This window comes from Chelon labrosus (genome assembly GCF_963514085.1).
Source record: "Chelon labrosus genome assembly, chromosome: 6".
Taxonomy (NCBI): Eukaryota; Metazoa; Chordata; class Actinopteri; order Mugiliformes; family Mugilidae; genus Chelon; species Chelon labrosus.
The window spans coordinates 13,093,794-13,116,379 of record NC_140342.1 but is presented as its reverse complement, the minus strand read 5'-3'; the positions used below and the strand labels follow the sequence as shown (position 1 = coordinate 13,116,379).

Genomic DNA, 22,586 nt, shown 5'->3' with positions numbered 1-22,586 from the left:
TGTCAATTCAGCAACCCTTTTTTTAATTCACGGCTCCATTTTCCCCTCCCTTCCTGCTCTCTGCCTTCACTTGATCTGTTTTCTCTTTTTTTTTTTTCTTGTCTCATCCCTTCTCACCCCTTTGCCCCACTTGACATGAGCTGCAACAGTTGGAACACGGAGGTGCACTTAGCTTTAAAAGTAACGGATGGTGGCACACCGTTTCTGTTTCCTGGCAACCATGTCACAGGAGAAGACCAGCATGGACATTCTAGAGACACCATGTCATAAAAGATTGCGGGGCCAAGAGTCTGGTGACAACATGCGTGGGCACTCGTGCATGCAGAGACACACATTTAGACACACACATCAATGCATTGCAGTGGAACCAAGTTTAGGTTAGCCCCTACTGCAGCACTTGTCAGACTTTGATGCGGACTTGTGTTCATTACAACGTAAACATTGTAATTTACATTGTAATGTAGATTAATTCTCTGTGGGTTTGTGGGTCATTGCTGTGTATGAGCGAATGTTTTGATGCATACTTACAATAGGGCTGTGTCCTTGCTGGCTTGTGGACCAAATAGTCTTCTGTCTTCCCCTGATGAGTCCACCGTACCTAATTAACTCTGACCTATGCTGGAGCTCCAGTGCACTGTTCCACTTAATTCCACATAGACTTCCATCCATTGTATGGTCCAGCTGAGTGGCCTGCTAGAAGGAGTCCCTGTGACCCAGGTTAAAGATGGTGGTAGAGGTGAGCTGGGCCATTGGCTGCCCAACCCAATGCTCCCTCCCCCGGGCAGAAAAGGGAGATGCGACCCCTTCAATCCAGACGTTGACAAACTCCAAGCCAGTTGCCAGCTTCACTTCTGCACACATCTGCACATGCTAAAGACGGAAGGAAGGCACAGCGCAGCAACAGACCGCACCCGCAACCGCCTGCATTACACAAATGCGCACTAACACACTCACATAAAATTCCCCTTGCAACTGCAAGGAGCCAGCGCTCAAAGTCTCTCAAATACTTCTACCCCGGAATGTCTCTCCTCATGCTTTAATTTGTCAAAGTCGTCGCACAGGTGAAAGGACTCCTCATCCACAGTGCCCTCAGGGTTGAAACCGAGGCAGAGCAGTGTGCATTTCCAGGTATGGCATTCCCTGCCTGTTCCTTCTGTCCCGCTCAGCCACACAGGTCTGCACAGCCGGTCTGTGCTTAAGCAGATGACACTGGGCTTCCCAACTATAGATCACAACAAGAAGAACACGCCCACTGCCTACTGTAGCCACCTTCCACTACAGCGTCATCCCTTCTCCCTCTCTCTCCTTCCTATTTCTCTTGCCGTGTGCTTTTCAACTCGTCCTCGTAAGCGCTCCCACCCCAGTGTCTTCCTGCAGTTAGTCGTTTTATGTTTTTGCCTCGTGCGTCTCGCCTGCCTTCTTTGCGGACGGACTGTAACTGGAGAATGAATGTGTTTTTCGGGTTTCAGCACCACGGAGAGCTCTCTCTGTCAGAGGGTGAAGGCGGGGGTTTGAGTGGGTGGGCACACTCAGAGAGGGGCTAAGTGGAAAGATGGGGGAAGGGGGGGTTGAGTGGGAGGAGTCGCCGGGTTGCCAGGGTGTGACCTCATTAGACACAACCTCCTCTTCCCCCGGCAACCACTGCTATTCCCCTCCCTGACGCCCCCTCCTCCCTCCCTTCTCTCTAGCAGCTCGTAAACAAGACCACGACACAAAAACACTTGCAGTGAATACACTGTGTTGCTCTCAAGTGCATTCATTACATGTACAGTAGCCAAAACAAAGAGGAGCAAAAGCACGAAAGCGAAAGGCACAAAAGAGAAAAAACACTTTGCAAGTTCCAATACACACACACGTTGGCATGCTGATGCAAAATTAAAATATGTTTGCATAGATAAACAAAGCAAGCAATCCAGTGTAGTATTCCCAGTGGTCACAAAGATGTACCGGATGAAAGCAAGGATGGAGTTGAGCCTGAGTTGTGTGTTTGTCAGGGGGCTCCTGTGGCTGTTGTGTACCCCTGCTCGACTGTCTGGGGGATGTATTGGTTTCAGCAGAGCTGTCGGTTGTTTACGTGGTGGGAGCGCCTGGTATATGGTGCAGAAACAGGGGTTGAGGGAGGGTGAGTGGTGCAGGCGGGTGGGTGTAGGGCACTGGGTTTTTACTCGCACGGATTAACACCGCCGACACAAAAGGATTAGGGGAGCAGAGATCTGTTGTTTTCATCAACCCTTCCCTCCATTTCTCTTAACCCCTGCCTTCTCCCCCTCACTTTCCCCCTCCCTCGATTCCTGGTCGTGTCTCACCCTTAGCTGCACAAAAAAAAACATAAAAAAGTAAAGAGTATTGATATGGGAGGTTAGAGGTTTTAAATTAGTTTTTGCAAACATGTGGCAGTCACTTTAGGGAAGAGAATGGGATAATGTTGTTGTTAAAAATAAAGCAGGGAGTAGATGGGGGTGAGGGGTGGCAGGGGAGGGTCAAAAACAGCATCAAAGCAGTGTCGAGTTCAGCATGAACCATTGTGTTGAACTGCATTTGACTACCAAAACAGGCATTTGTTTTGGAGTGAGCAAAGGAAAGGTGAAATCAGGCAAAACAATCAGAATATCTCTGCATCCACAGGCATGCCACACGCCATAAACAGGGCTCTGCCATGATCTCACTGAGATAAAATGCTCTGTCAAATGGTAGTCACCCCCTTTTTCTGCTTATTGTGAGGATTGTGGTCGATTGGTCACGCACAAAGCAAGTCACTCTATCCAGACCAACTCAGTACGCACACATGCACAAACACACAAAGGCCGGTCTGACCTCAGTGCGTTGCCCGTGTGTGCAATCTCAAAGGAAGTGTTTAGGTCCCATAAAAGTTCAATGAACACAGACAGAAAGGAAATCTCAGGGGTGAATCGGGTTAAACAAAAATTTTCCACCTACGTGCACAACAGTACTTTGTTTTGTGAACGGTGGAGGACACTCCCTCTGGGACCAGAATGGAGGGTGAATGAGGATACAACAAACTTTTCAGCTCAGGCACACTTACAGAGAAGAAAAACAAAAACAAAAAAAACAACAAAAAAAAAAAAACAGAGGACTGCACACAAGAGAGAAAAAGAAATCCAAACTGCTTCAGTGGATTATTAAAATTGTGCTTTACTGCATTCATTTGTAGCTGGATTTAGGTAATGAAGTGATTATTTCAGCATTGTGAAAATTTACCATATAGCTGACGGAGCGTATTGTGGAAAGACACACACCAATTTAAAACAACTGGTGTGATTATATAGGCTACGAGGCCAATAGTAGTAACTGTATGTTTATAACATTTTTCTGATTTAAAGTGTGCATATCCTAAGCTTACACATGCCTAAACTGTATATTTGTATTTTTTATAGAGAGAAAAAGAACACTGATTAATGTTTTGAGTGTTTTTTTTTTTTTTTTAACAAATCCTACCTAACCAACAGCTGCAGACAATACATCTGATCACTTTTGTGGTTAAATATAATCTCTCTTTTTTTATTTTCTGTCAAGCCAATCAAATGTATTTATCCACACAGTAACATAACCCTGCTGCTTCATGTATACAGTGGAACACTGTGACGTTAATGACTGTCTACACATATAGACCAATATCCCCTAGAGCACATGCCTGGTACTCGGTTCACTCATGCATGTAATGATGCTGTATTGATCCAGGGCTGTAACAGGCTAATGAAGAGTCTATAAAAACCATTATACCAATCAATTAAATCACACGGAGGAAGCAGAGTCTTATAAACAGAGCACAGACGCTGATTTACAGTGCTGTGTTAAGTGATGTTTCTTGGTGTCAGGGATTGGCAGCTGCAAATGGTGCAGCTCCTTCTAAGAAGGGTGTGGGCCTCCAGTTGCTTGAAAGCGTCTGCGATGCTTAGTGGTATCTACTGTTTCCTCTCTGGGAGTGCCATGCAGGTGAGGATGAAGAAGGCACGGGCAGGACAGATAGTGAGAGACTGGCACTGAAGATGTCAGGCTCTCATTAAAGTTGCAGCATAGCTCACTTTCATACCTCACATCTCTGAGAGAGAAATGGAGCATAAGGTTCCCGCTCTGATCAGGAACGTGCAGACATCTGACCACTCCATGTCTCAAGTATGCATGCACTGATATTAATGTATTCACCCCTCCCTTTCCTACTCAAAGCACAACACTTCCTATTAAGGAGTGTCTGAAGAGAAGATGAATCATTACTTAGAAAGATTTTTTTAAACTAATATTTTCAAGTTCCTTAGAGTTCAGCTGCACAGCACGAGGTAATGTTCTACTTAATCAAGCTTCCTAACACTTATTTATCACCACTTCTTCTCTCCAGAGATGTCAAGCTGAGGCATGTCTCTAAACGACCACCCTCGACACTTCCTGCTGTTCCACCAAGACAGAGAGGTGAAAATAAGAGACTGAAGACCGTAATCTCTCAAACAGGCGGTTGAGGGTTCCGATCTTGAGGGTTTAACCCCCTGTAAGCCCCTTAAATCCCCAGTTTAGAGGGCAGGGACTGATGGGCTAAAGCCCCCACAGAGTGTGTACTAACTATTGGACCCAGATGTAGCATGAGGATATACTGTGTGAAGTATACCTCACCAGGACATTTGCAGCTCCTTCATGCCCCCACAGTCCTAAATGAAGGACTGAATTGGCTTAATTTGCATTTGAGGTATCACAGTTTTGATCATGTCTATTACATGGTTAAAGTGAGAACGCCAGCATGAGGACACTTCTGTTGATGGTGTACGCACTGGAACATAATGTTCTTCTGAAATCAACAGCTGCTGCTGTGTTTTTTGTGTTTTATGTTTTGATTGTAAGAAAGCCAGGAGTAACAGATGACTCACTACTGACCACAATATTTGGAAACAAGAGATTATTTCAGTTCAAATTAGAGTATCTTATTTAAAATAAGATAAAAGTGGTAGCAGAAAAAAAAAATGAATTTCCTGTTTCCTCAGAGACGGCAGAAATATAGATTGCATGTCACCCCTTACATCTAATGTTGACTTTATTTAGTGATATGTTTATTATACTATGTACAGTCAACTTAATGTGGATAAATGAGTACTGAGAGTATCTGAGGATGGACTCTGTAAAAAAAGGATGATTGGTGCCATCTGCTGGACAATTTCATCAAGATTGGGAGTCAAAATCTAAGGTACCGGTTGAAGATCCTTCTAAAAAATTAAAAAATACAAACAACAATAAAAATAAATTCTGCCTCACCTTTTGGTCACTTGGTTTCCTAGCAGTAAAAAGTCAGACTCACCAGAACCAGCAGTATCAGGAGTTTCCTCCCAAAAATCTTTCTGTAGAAGACAGACTATTTGACTCTTTCTTATGAAAATAATTGAAATAACTTCCCATCTTTAGAGCCTCACCATAAAATATAATCAAATACCTTCACACTCTGTTAAATTCCAAACATGGTAAAAAGTGAAAAAAAAAAAAAGCAAAGAGTTATATAATGCTTCACAACTCACACAACCCTGTTGGTGCAGATGAAAGTCCACATATGGGGTTTACTCTGGTACCTCAGGACCACTACACGCTGACAGGAGCTGGGATAATGCACATACAGACGCAGATTCATGTAATATAAATGATTTGTATTTCTAGATCAGACCAGCATTTTGACATATAACAGAAAGAAATGCACAGGTGTTTTCAATAACATTAATGATGGCTGCATTCCACTTAGGCGAGGACCTGGTATGCGTGTTGGCTCACTGGAGCAGCTTCCTGACACTCAGTGGAACTGAGCCATCCTTAATGTTATTAAAACCGCCTGTGTTTTTCCCAGCTACAGTGTGATAAGTCAGAATGTGAATATGATCGATTTGCTTTAAGAAGCTCTGACGGAAAAAAAAAAAAAGAGCCGTGACTGATTGCGGGAAAAACAAGATGGTTGATGTTTTTTTGGAGAGACGGTTTTAGAGCTATACACTCACCTGGCACTTTACAAAAACACCTGCTTAATCCAGCAATGCAATGAAATAAAACAACCCAATACAGTTCAGGGGCTTCAGTTAATGTTAACATCTAACATTAGAAATGACCCTGACTTATGATAATTATTGGTGCCAGATTGGCCGGGTTGAAACATCCTGAAATTTTCACACGGAACAGTCTCTAAAATTTACTCACAAGGGTGCAAAAACAAAAGGTCTGATGAAAATGGTCACAACTAAAGTGAGACGAGTAGACCAAGCAGATTCAACTTGAAGGCCAACAGCCCAACGACACCAGAATGAAGTATGAGATTCCATGAGAATGGAGAAATATAACTTGGTGCAGGATGAACCTCATTTCTGCAAAGGCATGTTGTACATGAGATACACGGTAAAAGAAAATGTGCCGAGTCTGCCTTGTGTCAACAGTCTAGGCTGCCTCTGGTGGGGAAATTACATTTTTGGCCCCTCTAATACTAATCAGTAACAGAAGCATCCTCTAACAGTGGCCCCTTCCAGTGTGAGGATGCTCGATGTAAACATCATCAACAAATGTAGTAGAAGCAGCATAGATGTGCAGTTGAAAAATCCTCATTAATAACTTGGTAGGCTACATGTCAACATGGAGCAGAATACCAAAACAATGTCAAGTCAAAGCCTAGCCCCAGTGAATGCATGTAGAAATTTCTCTGACCATATAAAACCAAAAAGCCCTATAATTTATACAATGGGACAATAAAATAAAAATAAAAATAGGGAAAAGAGGAGAAAAAATAGAAATTAGAAGAAACTTACCTCCCTATGTGTACTTAATATCAGATGGTCATTAAGGTAAATCCACAACACCTGTTACTGTAGCTAAAGCTATTTACAGTCGTTATAAGTGCTGTTGTCGTTTAGCTAACTGGTAACCATAGTGACCGCTTAACTGTTGACTAGGGTTTGAATGATTTTCGCAGACATTTCTTCAAGTCTGTAGGCCTACCGTTTTATTTTTGTTGCTTTTGCCAGCTTCCGGGTTGGCTAATTACGGGCAATGTCTGATGGCTAATGGCTTCCAGAGGTGTATAGTAATGAAGTAGATGTACTTCGTTACACTACTTAAGTAGTTTTTTGAGGATCTGTACTTTACTTGAGTTTTTTTTTTTTTTTTTCAAATCAGGACTTTTACTTTTACTCTACTACATTTAAAAGTTAAAAAATATACTTTTACTCTGTTACTGTGACGTTTGCCGCCTCTACTCGTTATAAATTAATATAGAAATACAATTAATCATCGAAGGATTATCTGGAATGGGCATGTCCGAGAGGACGAGAGGAACAACGTACGGTAGCAACTCTCACGAGGTTTAGAGGTAAGGGCGGGATGCGCAGGGCGGCGGACATCAACATGGCAACGTCATTGACTCTATATACTTGGGCTACCTCCGCAGTTAACGCTGATGAGGAAGACACGGAAGACGTTACCACACTGACAGCATAGTATGTATGCATCTCCTTCAGTAGAAGACGACAGTCACCCGTGACTAGATAGCAGGCACATTTTTGTGTTCTTATGCAGACAGACGCTTTACTTTGTTCTCAGGCAGACACGAGACACTTGATTCACTCACTCTAGTGTTTTTTTTGTTTTTGTTTTATCATACCACATCTATTTCATTCACCTGAAAGTGAAATAAAGAGAACAAGGGGAGAACCATTTTTTGGTTGTTTTGCTTTTTTATATGTAGGCCTACTATAAAAATACTTTGTACTTTACTTGTACTTATGATACTTGAGTATATTTTTTCACAAGATACTTTTGATACTTAAGTACATTTAATGTGAGCTACTTTAAGACTTTTACTCAAGTGATTTTCTTATGGGTGACTTTAACTTTTACCAAAGTAATTTTCAGTTATGGTATTTGTACTTTTACTTAGCTATTTTTTTCAAGTACTTTATACACCTCTGATGGCTTCTCACACGAAGCATTTGAACTTCACGTTTGCTTGAGCAGTTAGGCAGTGTGGTTAATCGGTACTGAGACCAGTAAATTTACAAACTAGCGGTAGTTTGAGTGGTTCTTCTTTGGCTAGCGTTAAGGTTAAGTCACCTTTGTTTGAAGCTACGCCGAGGATAAACGTCCACCACGGAAAGGCCCACGTAAGTGTTTGCACTTTATTCCATTTTATATTACTGCGGTGAGACATGTTGCTGCTATTTTGGGATAATATCAGAACTTTTTCATTCTCCATCACCACCTTTTCCATGGCAGACATTTTAGACGTTAGGAAATTGCAGCTAAATACCGTTAAGTAGGGAAATCACAGGTGCATGATGGCTCCATTCCATTAATTGTCACAGTAGCCATCACACTGGACTAGTAGTGACAAAAGCATAACCACATAGAAGTGGAATGCAGCCATCATCAGTACATGATAAAATATGGAGAGCCTGGTATCTACTCTATCATTTTGTGTTTTCATGTCTGTTTACTGACATTATTGTTTGCAATTACGGCATAGGGTTGGTGCTGTAATCAACTGCATGAGGTTGTGACCTTCCCCCACTTCCCACAATACTTTATTTATATAACAAATTTGTCAAAGCAGATTTTTGCAGGGGGATCTCTCGTGTAGTACCGTGTACGTCCAATAGGGGGCACGATTTCACACAGACACACAAAAAAAATATATACAAAGCATACAGTTTATGGTGTACTGTATATGTAATGGCACAATTTGGATTATTTGCAACGTTTGTTAAAAAATCCACAGGTACAAACTAATTTAACATTTATAAAAATTTGTGTCTAGTTGGCATAGGAGGTTTTAATTCAATTGTATCATAACAACGATGATCCAAATAGCCTCAAGACGCTTTACAGAACCCTGGAACCCCCAAAGGAAACACTAAGGCGATGGTTGGGAGGAAAAACTTGATTTTAACATGGAAAAACCTTAAAGCATATGACAAGGTGGGGACCCCTTTGTTTGATGACCGGTTGGATAGAGAGGAAAGGAGTGAGGTAGACCAGTAGAGAAGGGAGGAGATGATGAGAAGAAGAGAAAGACACAAAGTTAATGACATGTCATATAGTGGTAGAATATGAATGCATGGATACTTAGGTTTTATTTTTGTTTTATTAAAAAAAAAGAAAAAAAAAAGAAAAAGAAAAAACAGCTGTCGTCCAAGCATTGGTGGTTCAGTGGTAGAATTCTCGCCTGCCACGCGGGAGGCCCGGGTTCGATTCCCGGCCAATGCATACAGATATTTTACTGGTTCATAGCTATAATTGAAGGCATTTCTTCCAGCTGTAAACACGTATAAACTTGTTCCACAATGCAGCACAACTAAAAAAGATGACACTGTCTCTTGACGTACAAAGAGGGGCTCCCCAGGACAGAACTGGTCCAAATCTGCAATGTTCTGCAAGGTTTCATTGTTCAGGAGGTTCCTGCTGCAGCATGAAGAGGGTCTATCTGGATGAGGTGGAGGCTCAAACCACAAAATCCATTTGACGTCCAAAGAATATTTGTTTTGCCTTTGCCCGGCGTGCACATTGGTCTATTTTTCAACTCAACCAAAGCATTGGTGGCTACCTTTGATTCTGTCAAGCAGATTGTTCCATTTTTGCCCTCAAACACTGCATTGATTGTTCAGTGGTAGAACTTCTTTCCTGGTTCCTCAAATCACTGAAGATTTGTTGAGAGAACATGAAAAGACACAGCTCTCCTTTCTTGAAACCGGACAAAAACCTGTTGTGACTTTGTGCTGTTGAGCGTGGTGGTCAAATTTTTCTGGCAACCCACGCATTGCTGGCAACTATGTTATTTGTGTGACAATACTCGACTCAGTGACTTGTATAAATGAAACATATCAGCAGGACTTCCATTACTCAGTTGTAAAACTGCTACCATGCAAAGTGGTTCCACTCAAACTTTTTATGTCAACAGTATAGTTCACCATGATAGTTGGGTCCAGTGAAAATGCACTAAAACACAGCACAGAATCAATGAGGACAACTAAATAAATACATAAATATGACACTGGATTATCACTGAGAGCTTCTCAGCAACTTCAAGCTATGATAAATGGTAGAAATGTCAATAAAAGGTCTTAAATCAATTCGATTCCCAATAAACACTTTTATTTGTAAAAAGTTGCTTCATAGTTCAAAACTGTCCATTATGTGACTCAAAAGAAGGCTTAAAGGGTAACCCAGAATCCTCAGTTAGTAAGGCTACTATAGGCCCAGGCTGCTGGGGAACTCAGACTCTCTGGTTCTTCAAACCATCTTGACTGTTATTGATGCAACATAAATGAAACTGAATTTAAAAAAAGTTGATAATCTCTTAGACGTGTTAATGTTAAATGAATGCGCTGTACACAAGAGTTGAAAATACACACTTTTGTTTGTGTTTATTATTCTGTGAAGGATAAACACTATTGAATATCCACTGAACAATACCCACTAATGTGACAGCTGTGACATTACAACAATAGATGAAGTTCACTAAATGTAATACCTCTATGCATTTACTATATATATAAAATGATTCACACCAAAACTGAGAAATCCTTGACTGTATATTTGTTTATTGAAAACATAATATTACATTTTAACATGTCAAATGAAAAATGAAGTGGAGATGTATATTTTGAATTGTTTTTTTTTTGTATTGTATTTTTTTTTTTTAATGCGTTTGAACGCTGTGAAAACTCACACCACTAAAGTGGGCAGCAGCACACATTGACAGAAAAGGGAAATCATTTCGAAATGTTGTTGTGTCTTGTGAAATGTTGTGTTTTGACCTTCAGGGCCACCGTACTAACTGGATATGGAAGACAGGAATTCATGTGATGAATATAACTAAATGTAAATAACTAGCGCCTGTTAGCTCCTCCTTGTCTCACTATCGGTCAGTTATTAGAGCAGTGGACAGTTTCCTCATGTGCTGAATATGAAGCCTTTACTGTGATATCTATCCAGCTATCCATGTTTCCATCTATCTATCCATCCATACATCCATCCAGCTATCCATCTATCCATCCATCCATCTATTCATCTATTCATCTATCCATCTATCTATCCATTCATTTACCTATCTATCCATCAATCCATCAATCTATCCATCTATCAATCAATCTATCTATCAATCCATCTATTCCGGATTCGATTCGACACCGAGGATCTGAGGATCCTATTCCCATAGTACTAGGATCCTGGCCTGGATTCAATCCCTTGTCCTGGGATGCTATCCTGGATGCGAACCCTAGCCTGGATTCGATCCCTTGTCCTGGGATGCTATCCTGGATTCGAATCCTAGCCCTTGGATCCTAACCTACAAAACTATTAGTGAGTCCTATTTAAAAACTTTTGCTGGTAACTCGATGACGTCATAATGATGCCATCATGATGTGGCCTATTGGCCCCGCCCCTTATAGGCATGGCCATGTGATGTCATCATGATGTGGCCCATTGGCCCCGCCCCTTACTGGTGTGGCCTGCAGAGCGCACAGTCACAAAAGTAACAAAGTGAGATCAAACAAAACACATTAAATATATACACTTGAAACATTATACTGAATGTCTGCACTAAGAATATACAAATCTCTGAATCCCTCTGAATATTTTATAATAATCTATTGATGCCATTTCGTCCTCCATTTATTCCAACGCGGTTTAAAACTCGGCACGGACACAGTGAAGTATAAACAGGAAATGACGTTACACTGTCGGGTTCTGTCCAATCGGAAACAAGAAGTGTTGGTTGTTCCAGCCATATGGTTCCATATGGTTCCAGCCATTTCTAAATGTTGTTGTGTCTTGTGAAATGTTGTGTTTTGACCTTCAGGGCCACCGTACTAACTGGATGTGGAAGACAGGAATTCATGTGATGAATGTAACTAAATGTAAATAACAAGCGCCTGTTAGCTCCTCCTTGTCTCACTATTGGTCAGTTATTAGAGCAGTGTACAGTTTCCTCATGTGCTGAATATGAAGCCTTTACTGTGAAAGTTTTTTTTTCTCCTTAAGGCTGATATAACTCATGGTAACAATTTTCTCTCATCGGATAACGTGGATGGACTTCGGCCGAGTAGGGGCGTCCACTGTAAATATCTGCAGTAAAAGGCAGCCGTAGCTGTTTCCCCAAAACTTTTCAGGGCGACTTTGACTTTCCACACCTCGCGACCGCGGATATGACTCCGCAGGCTAACAGGGCGGTTATTGTGACCCTCCCCTCTCCACTAAACGTAAACTCCAGTAAATGTTAGCTAAATTCGTCTTATTCATATTGCTCAATGTTCCTGGCTGATAAAAACATCGGCTTTATGAAAACTATACGTCTAAAGTGACTACCTTGAAATCTGACAAACATTTGATAAGTTTTAATTGTCCTTAACTCTCTGTCCACAACTCTCCAAGTCGACTTCAATTTGTCCAGTGAGGGTGAAAAGATGGCGGCCAAAATTCCTGCAGAAGTTTTCCGAGGGGGCGGAGTTTAAAGAGGAAACATAACTATTTTCTGTTTTCTTAACATGACTGAGACTTGCAGATTTTGCATCCACCAAGATTTAAGGGATTATACATGATTGAAACATGTTCAGAGGAGAACATTTCTCAGTCATGTCTTCTATACGAAATGTATACATGTAAATTGAACAATCCCCCTTTTCCCCTTTTTTCAGTGTGGTCTGAACCTCCGCTAACGCGGATTTCAGCAATGATTTCTACATAACATCAATATTAGTGTATTTATCTAGAAAATGCCCATGATTGTGAGGGAGATGTAAGATAAAATAAGGTAAAACTGTACTGATTTCTGAAGTAGCAGGGCAAGAAAGTACATAAATACAAGTAAAATAAATTAATAGAAATAAGATTAAATATTTATTATAACATATTCTCTTTTTAATATATACATGTACAGTAAGTGTAAAACGTGAGGTTAAATCCCCAAAGTGATATGATGACTAAAAAAGAAACATGGCAAATCATGTCACGAGTAATCTTTAGAGTGTGTTGTATATACAGTATAATGATAAATTAAAAGTGTAATACTGAGTTATAGATTGGAGGAGGCACCTTTGATTCTCAATTATTATCTTGAGGAAAGACAGAGTCAAGTGTTGTGATATATGGTATGTTCCTAAGGTACCCCACAGACACTCCTCCACTGCATTTATTTAATTTTTTCCCCAAGCACCTTATTTTTTATTTCTTTATTTTATTATTTTATTATTTTATATTTTATTTTATTTTGTATTTTTTGTATTTTATTTTTTTATTTATTATTTATTATTTATTATTATTTTTTACTATGGCTTTTAATACCCGGTAGTGTAGTGACACTTTTATTTTATTTTACTTTTTATCCTCTTATTGTTTTATTTTACTCATGTTCTTGTTTTCTGGTGTGTTGTTTCGTCTCTTGTAAAGCACTTTGGTTCACCTGTGGGTTGTTGTAAAGTGCTATATAAATAAAGCACATTTACATTTACCTCAGCAATAACATGTTAATATATAATCCCTGTAACTTTAATGATGTAGTGTGGAGCGTAAAAACATTGAAACAGAAAACCACTAGAACAGATACAGAGGAGGGGCTGGGGCCTGAGTCTGAGCCTGGCAGGTATGTGTGGCAGGGAGTCACACAGGTGAGTCTTAAGTCACAGATTTAAAAAATAAAAAAATAAAAAAATAAAAATCTTTAGGGGAAAAAATAAATAAAAAATACTGCTAAGTTTAAACTGCACAAACATTTAATTTCCTTAAAATAATGAGCAACATTTTAAATTAAAGGGATAAAAGTCATATTTAGGTATAAAACAAAGGTAGTTTGTTTGAGTTTTGAGTAGCTTCTTCAGTTCTAAATATTAATTATCTTTTTAATTAGAACATCTGTGGGTGTTTTCCACCTGAAACTCAAATGACCAGAACAACATCCACTAACGCCTCATCACACATATAAGTTATTATTATTATTATTACTAAGTTTGTATCACAGGTAGCCCTTCGTGTTACTCTGTAGCCTTGAAGTAGCTCTAGTTTCATAAAGGTTGGTGACCCCTGGTTTAGTGTAGTAGAGAGAAAGTCCTCAAATAGCTTAAGCACGTAGCAGCACAAATAAGCGATGGTTCAGTGTTAATTCTTACATGGTGTAGGCCTTTCGTCCATTCTTATCTGGGCATGTTTACCAAATTAGCAGTCTATACATAGATCGCATATGAGCTGTACAGGTCTACATAATAAAACATTAGTTTTAGAAAGAAAGAAAAAATACCAGGACATAATAACTTTAATTTAAACAATAAGTTAAACTGAATCCTTTTTGATTATATGTTTTTAACTATTGAATAGCTCCTACATGAGACCACCAGAGATGGCTTATAAACGTTGTCACCAGTAGATGGCAGCATTGCAAATCAAATAAGTAAAACCGCACGCACTACAACGTTTCACAAAACAGAATAAATTGTAACTTATCATTCTTGGAGGATTTAAATTGTCTTTTCCTCCTTAATCTTACTCCACACACATTTAAGTCTGAAAGAGTTCAAAGCAGACTGGCAGACTCTCATGTACTTATTGTTATAAGTCCTGATAGAGAAAGCCAATGTTCTCAAGAACCCTCATTTGTGTCAGTAATATCAGAGAATTTTAAATTTAAATGATCATCGACTCTGTTAAAGAATGACAAAAAAAATGTTTAATAGGGTAATGCAAATGCAGTTGTAGTATAATGAACTATATATATATATATATATATATATATTGGTTTGATGATACCACTGGAAATTGTTTAGCTGTTAAGATTGAAAGGGTTGTGATGATATGACACTGCAAGTCCCTGTAAGGGTATTGTAGTGCGTTTCGGTAAGGGCACTTAGCTGAAGTAAACAGAAAGGGAGGGGAGTGCGCGCAAGGCTTTGGAAGCAGGCATGCAGGCAGTCGACCACTGCAAAGTGTTGAGCGCAGGACAGACTGGGTTTAGCCCACGGCACTCTTCCTCTATTTAAAAGAAGACCCCAAACCTCTGCTGTGAGGCGCCCACACTCATCCCAACCAATAATGTGAACATCAGGCGGAAACCTTTGTCAGATGTTTGAACTAATCGTCGCTTCTCTATCACCGCGTCCCGTCTATTTTCAACACTGTCACAGAGTTTGCAGTCAGGTTACAGTAGGCTATCCACAAGGACACCTGGTGTGAGATGCGGCAATGTCCCGAGGAATATGCCCACGCGTGAACTCTTGCGGCTCCTTTTGGATTTCGTCGTTGGCCATATTTGCGGCGACCGTGATCTACGTGGACGCGTACAGCTGTCATGAAGTGAAGACCGCTTTCCAGGTGCGGCAGGTCGGACCGCTGCAACGCGTACCTGAGACACCTGGCACAGGTGAGCGAGCGGGGTTGTCACCTACAGCGAGGAGCTCAGAGGCTGGAGCGCACCGCCAGCATCCTAGATGTTGTTTGACGCATGTTACGCACCATATTCAGACGTGTAAATAATGTACTGATTAACCAAGATAGTTACTGTTTTAAGCTTTCTGAATGTAGTTTCAGTATCCAATACGTATAACGCCCCTGTCAAAATCACGGGTGGGTCAGTGCGCTCTGTAAAGACTAAAACTAAGGTCACTCAAGGGACAGTAGTGTAAATGCCTAGAGAGGAAACGTATTCGTCTTTGTCTTCACCTTTGTGTCTCATCGTGTTCATAAACTGAGTGAAGTGTGTCCTGATATGTTTATCAGTACTTTTACATCAAAATAATAATAAAATGTTATTGGTTCACCAACATGTGGGTCCCAGCTGACCTGTCTGCAGATTAACCTGCCACTCAGCTGCTGTTCATATGGGGGCAATTTAGAGATATTAAACAATTATTTAGCAGATCTTTTTGGAGCGAAGGTGTCCAGCACATTCAGATGTTGGTGCAGAGATGGGGGTTATGAGCTGTGACAGGTCTGGTGTGGTGCAGATGGTATCATGTGGTTTAATCTGTACAGAGAAAGAGGCTGTGATATTGCATTTGAAATAGTAGGAGTGACTGATTTGCAGTCGGGAGTTAATTTGCAGAGAGCAGCCAGAATAAACTGTTTTGGTTATGTCTTTAGGTCATGCTCATAAGTTTAAAAGCCACATCTACAATAGGCCTGTAGAGTCTTTTGCACCTAAATTGACACGATTCGCAAATGTGTCCTGTCTCCGTTAGATTATTTTTGTCAGACGGATGTTTGAAAGGAGGCTTAAAAAGCCTTGAAGGTTTTTGTGGTATGTGCTTCTTCCTGCGCTCTGAGGAAGAGTTATTTTATGAGGATAAACTCTGGTTCCAAATCTGGTTGGAGCCAAAACTCATTTTGCGCTTTGGTTCACAAATAGGTGGTAATTTAGCTTGAAAGTTTTCATACAAGCATATAACACTTTGTCCCTATTAACCTATGTCATGTTTTTCTCCATGGAGGCTTTATGTATATTTGAATGTAATAGTTTCCGTTTTCATTCAAATCTGCTCCTTTTAAATCCATCATATACTTTTAAGAGCTGATCAGTTCTCACTTGTCCCGATGTTACTTTGCATATTTCAGTTTTTATGATGAGGTCACAGGTAAGGTTTCTTTACAGTGACTTCCTGTTTGTGCAAACAGTGTAGCACAGTGGAGTGGTACACCACTGTTGTAGCTTAATGATCTAATTTAACTACAAATCTTGTCTTTGCCTCCATTGTCCCTTTTAGCTGCAATTTCCTAATGGCATTTTAGACAGTGGAAATTTTATTAGGAAGATCTGTTGGTGGCGCAAACTTAAAACTCACTGACTAAGGTCTATTAACAACCAGACACTCACCTGCAGTTAGAGGATTTTTTTTTTTTCATCCTTAGTAGGAGCCCAAATGTTTGCACATGGCAATTATAAGTGCAATATTATTTGAAAAAAATATATTAAAACAACTTTATTGACTGTTTGCTGTGGATTCAGTTGGCATATTTTGACTTCAGTAATCGACACGATATGTAATTTACTCAGGGGGTGCCCAGCCATTGGCATACAGCTCTCTGACAGCAGACCAGAATTCTTGCTGCAGGTTGGTGGCAGCTTAAGTATCACCCAGTTTGAGTCTGCATGCTGGTAAGTGGGAGAAGAGCAATAGATAGCTGAGTGGGAAACATACCTAGAGGTGCATCCAAACCACTTGATATGTTTGTTTAGCAGGGTGTCTCTACTAGCAACAGAGAATATCAATTCCGTTGCAAGCAGTAGTTACTGTAGCTCTTAAAGACAACAGAAGGACTTTGGCCTTCGCATGTCAGCATTGTGGAACAAGGCTCGTGTCACAAGCTTACTGTCTGCAGTGCACTGGCACAAGCTGCATGAATATGTTATTCTGCAGCTGCAGCTGTTGAGCATTTTACCAGTCAGTGAAAAGCAGATAGGTGTGAAGGGTATGTAATGGGCTTTCTGTTTAACAGAAAGATATTTTATTTCTGACACACAACTTCTATTTATAGTGTGGATTCCAGATACAAGCAGTGGCTTCGGAATGTGAATTGGTACAACTTTGCTGTAGTTTCACCAGTGCATTTAGGGCTTACAGCTTATGTTGCTTTTTATTTGTACTTGTCCTGGAGCGGGTGTTTTGGGTAAGATGCAGATCTTGTCTTCAAAGTGCTGACCAATGGCCGGCCTTGTTCACGTGGGAGATTTGGCGTGTATGTGTGTGTCTGTACACAATTACGCTACTCTGCTTCAGTCCTCAGATCAAATGCCAACAAAAGCAACTCTTGAAATTTGAAGTGGCAAGACTTCAGCCCATTTCACAGTCTGATATTTGTTTTAGGATACAGTGCTGCGTTTCATGTGTGGTGAACGGATTTCTCACTAAGTGTCAGGAGTGTGGCAGCCAGGGAATCGGCCAATTGGATGATCTTTTTTGAAAAGAACTTCACTTTTTCTGTGCAGATAACTTATGCAGTGTTTGTTTGTTTTTCAGTTTGTGTGTCCAAAGAAAGCGTGCCCTTTGATTATGGAGGCCACTGGAGTAGTCAGATTCCTAGATGAAGAAAATGAAAATCTGAGTGTAGCAAAATGTCAGTGTAAAATAGTAGTGGTATGAACTCCCTGAATATGGGTGACATGCAATTGTTTAACCTGTGATATATAGCCACTTCGATACAGTGATGCAAAGCCAAACGCTCCTTATTGTGTACCATGGGGTGCTGGTATAGCCCTCACGGCTGGAACAGCTGTTCACAGATGCAGAAGTTGCACATTTGGTCCTTGGATAATGTCCTGAGATATTATCAATGAATTTTACAGCTCAGCTAAAACAAATTTAGTGATCAGATTGAGCAGGGCTTATCTGATCTTGTACGTAACTGCCCATGTTTTTTTGTTTTTTTTTCATCTCCTTGCTCTACCACCACACTGACTCGGTCATTAACAGCTATTTTAGAGTGAAAGAGAAAGTGCCTTGTATCTTTAATACATCTCAAGCAGGGTCATGTGTTAATAGCAAGGGAATGGGAACACAGTGTGTTATCACATGTTGCCACATCCTTAACCAGTTACAGCGTCAAAGACCTTGGCAAGCTTTCAAAGCCCGCCATAGTCTTTGATTGGCTGTAGTTATTTTCATTCCCTTTTTAACGTGGCCCCTCTCACTGAGACAGCACACACACATGGAACACACCTACTCCATACTCACTTGAAAACATTGAGCATCTGTGTTTTCTTTTAATTGCCATTCCCTAACTTCTTACTTCACTATGAAACTTGCATAAGAACATTTGCAGAGTTTTGTGAAAACTAAAATCATTAGGCAAAAAAGACATCAGTGGTTTAACAAACATCTTTTTGAGACCGTATCTTCATTATGGTAGCAGCTCACATCCCTGAACTGACAAGATGCTCTTTTGTCAATCCACCCAAATGCTTCAGCTTTACCAGTGGTGCCCAGTCTGTAGCTGATTACTCTGTCTGAGTCGGTCTCCACACAGTATCTCTTATTGGATCCCAGCCGAAGCCTGTCTTGTGTTTGAGTTGATTGTGTGCTGCCTTGCTGTCCTGGCTCGCTATTGTGGTATAGGAAGATGCAATTTTATGAGGTTAGACTTCCAAGTATATTATCTACCTCTCCAGCATAATAACCATGTAGAAAAGATTAACGATCTGGTACTCTAGGAATAGAAATGGTACATGAGAAGAGAGCCTATTTCTGAAGTGTGCTGAACAGATAATATTAAGTAGTAACTTAATTACTCTACCAGTCTGTGTGGCTGAATGCCCCTCTAATATATTATGCTGCTTCATCAGGTCTTCATCTGTTTGCCCACAAGCCTTACATCTCTCTTTATGCACTCTGTCTAACCCCTGCCCTCTGGTGTGGCTTTGGACTCTGTGCCAATCACTGTAGGCAGTTCCAACTTGGGGTCTGGTAAAGTTAAACATTCCACTTTCAAGAGTTTCAAGGTAATCCAAAAATGCAGGTAGGCGGCAAAGCCCCTTTTGAGATGTGTTTTCTTTCAACGTGGTCTATCCAAAGCACAGCAAATCTGTAAAGAGTAAATATCCTGTATGTCCGGCGGTTCTTGGAATTTCAAAGGGAACTGGCTTCCTGAGGCAGGACAGGGGTAACTGCATTAATTGGCCACTTTCTAACAAAGTTATTCTTGTTCCCAGAAAAATATCAAAACCGCAGTATCAGGAAAACCCACAACCCTCCTGCTCATCAGTGCATACCAAATCAAAACAAAATTTCCATACCACACAGAAGAGATGTGAGCTGCATGTAAACCACTTTTTGTGCCAGAGTCGACATATTAGTGTTTGGAGAGGGTGGTGCTAACATAACTATCTTCTCCGCATTATACTCTGTTCAGCTCAGTGCCACATTTCGTGAATGTCATTCTACATAGCAGGGCAGTTATACAGTGGTAGAGTTTCTCCTCCAAAGTTTTGACTTGTGCAATCAAGGGCAATGAGGTGTTGCTGAAGGGATTGTGACTAACTAGTCAAGACCCCTGAGCCGTGGCTTTAATACGGCAAATTACTCGAGAGGTATTTGTCACCTGAGGACAATTAAGGGAATTAGGAGTCAAAGCTGACATCCAGTCTGGAGAGTGTTAAGGTTTAGCCAGGCAGAATGAGTAACATGTACACTGGGTCTAATTACACAAGGCCAGTAGAGTTCAGTATTCTTGGCCCATTATAAAAAAAAAAATTAGGTATTGGGTGGCTACAGCTTGACATAACATCATGAAGATAAATAAACATAATGCAAATTTCAAGTGTGTGAGCACCAAGATGCCTATGTAAAGGTTGTGCGTAGTCCCATGACTAAGTTGGACTTTATGCTTGGAAACGAGTGGAAACGAAAAGAAGAAAGTTTAAATCGAATGACACCTTGGTTGTTTTCCAGCAAGATAACGAGCCCAAAGCCAAACGTGCCTTGAAAGCAAAGCAACAAAGTTGACGTCCTAGCATAGCCCAGTCAGAAACCATACCAATCCATCCGATTGAATGTTTGAGGCAGGATGTGCAAATTGAGTTGAGTCATGGTCCCAGAGCAATTTGACAGAGCTTGAGTAGTTTTGCAACAAATACTGGGAGACATTTGCAGTCTCCAGATGTTCAAACGGTTACTGATGCCAAATATGCCTACTAAATTTTGACTGAAAGAGGGTGAGAATCTGTCTCGATATTTGAATTTCCGTTTCATCTAATGCTTTAATGTCACAATATCATAAATAGTGGAAAGAGTTTCAAAGGAAGACAGTGCATGCATTTCAGGGATTTTGTATGATTTGTAAGCGGAACATTTATATAAATTATAGTCAAAAACAAACAAAACACTGACGCATTGGAGACTGCAATGCTTCTTGGAGTCATTGGAAGATTTCTTGTTCCCTCCAATAAAATCTGTTAATATACTGTAAAAATATATACAAAGATAAAAAAAGAAGAAGAAACTCAGCAATTTGTTTGCTGTTGCATAGAGAAGCTGTGACATGATTTCTATGATTGCAGAAAGTGGCTTGATATATTTGGGACACAGTCAGCCTGTCCTGACTGCTGTGGTGGCTTTAACAGCCAAAGTCTTTCTGAGTATCACTTACTCCATGCAGCTACTCGCAAGGGACAGGGAGGCCAGTCTGGATTCCACTGTGAGTCCCTGGATATTACTTTCATATCACAGATAACACACAAACACAAAGGAGAGAAGGAGCCAGCCAGTGAAGAGAACAGGGCCGGGGACAGAAGGGGAGCAAGGACAGATACCACATAAAGGGGAAATTATAACCTTAAAATAGAAATGAAATATTTAATGCTTTCAAATGTTTTTTTTTTTTACAGAAGGATTCTTATTATGCTGTCCATGAGCTGCTGTAAAGTCTTTATTAGTAGTCTGACACGTTGAGCAATGATAAGATCCAAGCAGAGATTAGACACATCTGCTGATTGACAAGCTTCCCTATTTTGGAGTTAATGTAAATGTAACATTTATGGATTGTTGGTGGCTACAGACAAACTTTGCTCTCACCAGAGAGATCAATTCTAAAAGGTCATGGCATTTAATCCAAGGATGAACCAGACCCCTATCAGTACTCACTTGTTCTTGTGTCTCTGCAAGCCAAAACGTGAGACGGTAGGCTGGAGGTAAATTTGGAAGTGACAGATGTAAGCCTTAAAAATAACTGTAACTGATGTTTCTTCGTTAAAATTGGTAATGGGCAAACCATATTCAGTGATGATGCAAGTCATTTATAGGGCCTCTGCAGCAACAGTTGGTATTTTGTAGGGGTTGTACCGACTAGGCAACTAGTCATCATGTGTGTGGAAATACTTCACTAAAGATGAAGCCCATTCTACAGTGACATGCAGAGTATGTAAGTACGTACTGAAGTACAACAAATGTACTACTGTAATGTGCACTCATCTGAAAAGACATCCACTAACGCTAGCAGAGGAACGGTCCAAATCCTCTCAGCGGCAGTCAATTAACGACTTAAATAAACATCCCCTGGTTTTCTTTCTCCAAAGTCGTTCAACCTCTAGTATGTTGACAAGGACACTGCTGTTCTTCTATTATTCTGGACAGGATACCATTCTGAATGTGATGAGGTCACGTGATGGGCAAACTCTGTACTCTTTTTTTGAGTTTTCAGGCCATTCTTTTGACATGTAGACAGTGCATCTCAATTGGAGTTTATATTACCCTGTGTTTGTGACACACTTCCTCTTGACTGTTAACAGTTGGCTATGTGCGTTCAAGCCAAACTTGCCAGCAGATTTGAAGGCTGGAGAACAGATATTTGTCCAAAATAAAATGTCACATTCATGATCTACAGGAGAAAGACGCCAGCCTTTTCTAATTATGAATACCCTAGATATCACCAGGCTTTCAGATTCAACTGAACTGGAATTAAATGAAAGAGTAGGCTGTGTTAATATGGTGGGAGAAAAAAAACTGACGCATGCAAACCATTGGCTATATATGCATAGTCAATGGAAGATGTAAAGAGATGTAAATGTATTAAAGGGGAACTACTGTTTTTTTACAAAATGGACCTTATTTCTAGCATATCGTTTACTCACCAATATTACTTTTGTTTCATTT

The 22,586-nt window shown here is 40.4% G+C and overlaps 1 protein-coding gene across 2 annotated transcripts in view; it reads left to right on the top strand.

Moving 5' to 3' along the window:
* The first annotated feature begins 14,922 nt into the window (after positions 1-14,922).
* The window catches only part of gpc5c (glypican 5c), a 96,259-nt gene continuing 88,595 nt past the window's right edge, over positions 14,923-22,586 (top strand). For both annotated transcript variants that reach the window (XM_084546493.1, XM_084546492.1), the window contains exon 1: positions 14,923-15,367. In XM_084546493.1, coding sequence (XP_084402619.1) covers positions 15,190-15,367 — 178 coding nt within the window. In that variant the 5' untranslated portion in view covers positions 14,923-15,189. The remainder of the gene's footprint in view (positions 15,368-22,586) is intronic.